This window comes from Pundamilia nyererei, unplaced genomic scaffold, assembly GCF_000239375.1.
Source record: "Pundamilia nyererei isolate P.nyererei 1_Seehausen unplaced genomic scaffold, PunNye1.0 scaffold00298, whole genome shotgun sequence".
NCBI lineage: Eukaryota > Metazoa > Chordata > Actinopteri > Cichliformes > Cichlidae > Pundamilia > Pundamilia nyererei.
In genome coordinates, this window is record NW_005187699.1 from 426,669 (window position 1) to 432,039 (window position 5,371).

Genomic DNA, 5,371 nt, shown 5'->3' on the forward strand with positions numbered 1-5,371 from the left:
TTTCACTGTTTCAAGAATTATATGAGTTACGCCTTTCACACTGAAAACATACATATACATAAACAACATAGTGTCTACTGTGCACTGACTCAGCCGTACATCTGCTCCTAAAGGTCAAAGGTCACTCTTTCGAGTATTCCAGTGTTCACGTTTCGGACAGTGAGGACAGATAGTTTCAGAGAGACGTGAAGGAGGCCATCTTTGTCTACTCTACCTAAACAACAGTCTACCACCTACAATCCAGTCTTGAGTTCCCTTCTCAGGCGTTTCGACCCGCGCTCACACCTCGCCTCAGGTGACCTCAGTAGGTCACATGTTAGGACGCCGCAAGGTCTCACGGTTGTTTCAATGGTTGGCCCTGGTGACGGTGAGAACCTATGCCTTTTTTCACACTTGGGCACATGAGATGACTCACATGATCATTAGTGACTCAACCACCCATAGAACCAGGACAAATGGGGATGTTTGTGAAACTTGTATTTGTAGCACTAGACCTGCATCACAGTTTCAGTTGTACTACGGCTGCATAAACTACGATAAACTGAGATTGTTTACAAAACTGTGTCTGCTGATCTTTTTCCTCTTTCAGTGTGAGAAGGGGGATCACAGAGTTTACACAGAGTGTTGTGCTTCTGCAGAATTGTGACAAACAGAAGGGACTCGCAGCCTTTTCCTGGACACCCAGACATACATGTCCCAACTGTGTGGTTCATTTCTGGGACTGCTGACCGTAGCAAGCATGGTGTCTAACCTCAGTCGGGCCCCTGAACCCACCGTCCCATGACTGCCTTCTGCTGCACATGTGAACACAACAAAATGAAACCAACGTGCACACTCACACATACCTCTCTGTGTGTGTGTTTTTCAAAATTAATTGCAGAAGTTCACAACAATCACATGATTAGATGTATGTATAAATATTAGAGTGCAGATGCAAGAAAACAGTTACAACAGCTGGAATACATCAGTCTGTGTTCAACAACAGAGCAAGCAGCCGCATCAGCAAGAAACAAGATGAAACTCTGCGTACTGATTGTGTTTGGGACCCTGCTCGTCCTCAGCCACGGTAAGAACTGGATCACTACACAGTAAGAAGTTTCTGTGTGAATAAACATTTCTGTTCTCTGGAAAGCGTAACGTGACCTTAATGTTTAGAAATTAAATTTGCTGGTGGAAACAGAAATAGGGAGAATATTTTTCCACATCTCTGCACGAAAATGGGAATTCATTTGCAAATACTGCATGACAAGAACAAAAAACAAACAAAAAAAGATTCATTGCTTACTAGAAATGTTCAAATCCACAAACACTTTTCTATAGTCATTTAAAATAAAATGCTAATTTAATGGATTTCATAGGTAGGATAGTTAAAAAGATTTAAAGTGCACAAAATGTGTACATTTCCCTCTATTTGAAAGAGTGTTTTGGAATTATTATCATTTTTTATTGACTTAAAAAAAAGAATACAAATGGATTAAAACTTTAACTAATGGAAAACCTTACTGAGCGTTTTACGGGCCCTTTTTTGTCCATGTGACTTTTCTAAGTGGTGTCACATTTCAGCGTGATCGTGACCAGACTGTTTCACCATCTGTTACGGTACGTCTTTCAGTTCTTCAGTAAGAATGGAGAACGTCTTTGTGCGAGTATTTTACAAATAGGAAGATGACTGGAAGAGCAAAAAAAAAGGGAAGAGCTTTTCTTAAGAATGTCAAAACACCAACTTGGGAGGAGATGATGAAACGTGCTGTTGGAAAGCTTTCCAGTCACTGAGTTGTAGTTGTGTGTGTGTTACACTGACTGCCAAGCGAACTTTGGCACAGGCTGGCTTTGCTTCTTCCCAGCATGACTTCCTCCCCCGAGTTTCAATGAAACATCATTATGTAAAGTGCACGACTCATCTTGTTTAGAGCTGCTTTCGATTTTCTTTGACACTGGAGAATAATACAAGCTCTAAAACAAACATCACCCTGAAAACATTCACATGACCTTTGAAGTAAACGCACGCTTGATTGATGTCTTCAAGTTTATATTCAAGTTCACGGGAGGTGAGAAAGGAAAGATAAAGCTGTTTGCTGTCAAATGTGTGCCGACGACAGGGATGCCGCCAATCAGCCGTGACTACAACACCCACTGCCGCTGCCTGCAGGTGGAGTCGAGGATCATCCCTCCAGACACCCTGAGGAGCATCAAGCTGTTCCCTGAGGGGCCTCACTGCCCGGACACAGAAGTCATGTAAGTCAGCCTGTCACAATCACCCTTTAAATAAAGGCTTATTATAAAAATAGGATTAGGTGTCTCACATAATCCAATTTAGATTTAGATGCTTTTAAAAAAGGAAATAATTTATAAAAAAGTATTTTTTGGAACATTTGGTCCCCAGTATTTTAAACAATCTTGATTAAGTCTTGTATAAACACTGTAAACTGTATATAATTCATGGATTGATTTAAATAAATACAAATAAATACAAAAGGAAACTTACTTGAGCTCGATCTGGCAAATCTCTTACATTCTTGCTTAAAAGTTTAAAAAGATTTGTGCCAATTAAGATTTCTGTAAATTATAAATTATGTGCATTTTGATCTTCTGTCACTTTTAATCTCTTTCCCCGATTTAAGGGACATTATTTACATTTTTTCATGTTGCATCACTTTTTTAATCCAACTCGATCTTCCAGCCAAACTGGGAGCATCATCGCTCTTAAACACAATTCCAAATGTAACCTTAAAAAAAAAACACCATAGCATATTGTTTTTTTAAGCCAAATTACTCAATTAATTAAATAATTAACTAGAAACTTATTTTATGGAAAACACTGAAGGCCTTTTTTTAAAAGCTGGCAGCAGTATTATTTGTTGAAACATGTTTAATGATGCTCAGAGCATTGATAACATCGTTAATCAAACTGCCTGACAGGTACTTAGCTGGAATTAAACTCTTACACGGATCAGATTTTCTCTCCGTGAAGTTCCAGTAAGGCCTCTTGGAACTGTTTCCCAACACTTTTTACATTTTTGTATAACTTCACAGTGAGTTCACATGAAAACACTGAGGTTTGTCCACATCACAGTTTTGCAAATATCTGCGGAGATCAGCTCCACACAGAGTTTGTGTTTTCAGTCAACAGGTTCACTCTCATTTCTCTGATTGCACCATGTTGTCTTTAATCACCTGAGTGTTCAGTCTCAGTGACGATTTTATCGATAGCTGGTTTGATTACTGTAATCTGTGAACTGCACATGGATTTTCACTTGAAATTGTTATAATTCCCTCGACGTTTAATATGCTCTTTTTGGTTCTTTTAATTCCTGGTAACTGTCTTGTGATTGCAGTTTGACGATTTTGTGGGGAAAATAATTTAAATAAAGTGAATCAGATGCTGGCTGGCAGATCCAAAGTATCACAGAGAGGTTTGCACTGAGCACTACTTACCTTCAAGCACTGACTGACTGTAATTCTCTTTAATCAGAGCTGGACTGGCAAACGGAGCAAAGGTTTGTCTGAACCCTCATTCTGCCTGGGTGAAGAAGCTGATCAACTTCTTTCTGGAGAAGCAGCAGACGGGAATGACCTCCAAGAAACGGGCATAAATCCTGCAGTTGTCTGCAGCTACCTGACCACTGAGCCATGACTGAAGCCAATATTTAACCCACTTTTTCTTTTTCTTTTTTTTTTGCTACTTTATTTTATTTCTACTGATTGTTTATTTCTGAATATTTTACACCAAAATATGGAACAACACTGATTTTAGAAAAAGAAAAGCTTCCTGTTTTCAGGGTGTTAAAGGAAAAAACCCACCAGTCAAGTGATTGTATGAGCAGATCTTGCATGTAGCATTAAATATGTAGCACTGTAATACGTAACACTTCCTTTTTTCTACTTCCTTTGGTGAATCTTCTTGATCAGCAGCAACAAATGATTTAATGCTAAAGAAACACTCAGATCAATGCAGTTATTGCATAATGAAAATTAAGTTGCTGCAAAGAAAATAAAAATGTTTGAAAACTAAAATGTGTTTATTGTTTATTCCAGCAGCCAACTCATGTTTGGCCACATAAAACATCAATATTTTAAATATGTTTATTATGGTATTTTTTTTAACATATCAGCATATTATCACTGAAAAACTTCAACTTTCCACATCAGCTCTTTTTTATGAATGCATCACTGTTTTAGCCGTTTGGCACTCTTAATATCAGATTTCAGAAAACTGCACTTTCAGGAGAAACATCTGAACAGCATTTAAGCATTAAAACTCTAAACATGCATTATTATGTACAGCATATCTGACCCATCGGGGTCATTAGCACCAAATAAAGTTTAGTTAAAGTAAAGGATTGTGTTGATCCACAAGAAGAGCAATGCACCAAAACCCACACACATTAACATTTACATAATATAAAAGCAAAACTTCAGATGTGAGAGGACTGTTGCATCCTCAAACCTGATATTTTTTTAAAAAAAAAGATTTTGAATGTGATTCAAGTCAGATCCTTCTTTCTTCACGATTCCTGCCTCCTTAATGAACAGTGGAATTGTAAAGCGCTTTGGGTGCCTTGAAAAGCGCTATATAAATGCACTCATTATTATTATTATTATTATTAACAACATTCCCAGCTCCAGCCACACTGAAGTATTCCCACTTCCACCATCGTGCTTCACTGTGCAGACGGTCTTCTTTGTGTTGCATGCCTCTCACTTCTTCCAAACATAAGCAGTGTGGCCAGAGAGTCCCAGCTTTTACTCATCTGACCAAAGGACGCCTAATCTTTCTCCACGTTGTCCTTAGCACACTCCAGCCTGGCTTAACTCCTCTGTAAGCTCTCACTGCATTCCTGTGCAGTGATTGTCTTCTTTGAGGCTACACTTTGTAGCTTTGAAATCTTTGAAATCTTTCGGTTCCTGCATCTATTATTTAGGCAGACAGAGGAGATACCCCTAATATAGTGCTGTGAGCACATTAGCCTCAGACCAGCTGTTAAAACCTGTCTGTTTGTTTGTTTGCTTGCAAGGGGAAGCCAATCAAAGAAAGTCTGTTTTATAAGAATAGATTAACTGAGAGTCTGCACCAAGGACCAGTATAAGGTGATTCAGGATATTTTGAACCGTGAATCATGCAAAGCTACCCTGGAGCTGGAGATTACCAACAGAGGTCCATTTTAAATATGCATTATATAAAATTTGGGTATTTGTTTTTTTTAATTAACTCATCCTATGTTAGCTAGAACGGAGTCTGGCCTATTTAACCACTAAAACTCTTTTTTCTTTTCATAAGTTCTGTTTGATAATAATGTGCTTTAGCGATCGTGGCTCAAGAGTTGGGAGTTCGCCTTGTAATCAGAAGGTTGCCGGTTCGAGCCCCGGCTCG

At 38.6% G+C, this 5,371-nt stretch overlaps 1 protein-coding gene across 1 annotated transcript; it reads left to right on the forward strand.

Moving 5' to 3' along the window:
• Positions 1–932: 932 nt before the first annotated feature.
• On the forward strand, positions 933–4,014 carry cxcl19 (chemokine (C-X-C motif) ligand 19). The gene is made up of 3 exons (XM_005751068.1): positions 933–1,066; positions 2,100–2,235; positions 3,473–4,014. The coding sequence occupies exons 1-3, from the start codon at positions 1,015–1,017 to the stop codon at positions 3,591–3,593; spliced, it is 309 nt and encodes a 102-aa protein (XP_005751125.1). The 5' UTR covers positions 933–1,014; the 3' UTR covers positions 3,594–4,014.
• Positions 4,015–5,371: the final 1,357 nt, after the last annotated feature.

Excerpts from the sequence above, each read along its gene's own strand:
- cxcl19 (XM_005751068.1), top strand. The coding sequence starts at position 1,015 with ATGAAACTCTGCGTACTGATTGTGTTTGGGACCCTGCTCGTCCTCAGC. Across the intron at positions 1,067-2,099 it reads CCTGCTCGTCCTCAGCCACG|GGATGCCGCCAATCAGCCGT; the intron begins GTAAGAACTGGA and ends TGCCGACGACAG. Across the intron at positions 2,236-3,472 it reads TGCCCGGACACAGAAGTCAT|AGCTGGACTGGCAAACGGAG; the intron begins GTAAGTCAGCCT and ends CTCTTTAATCAG.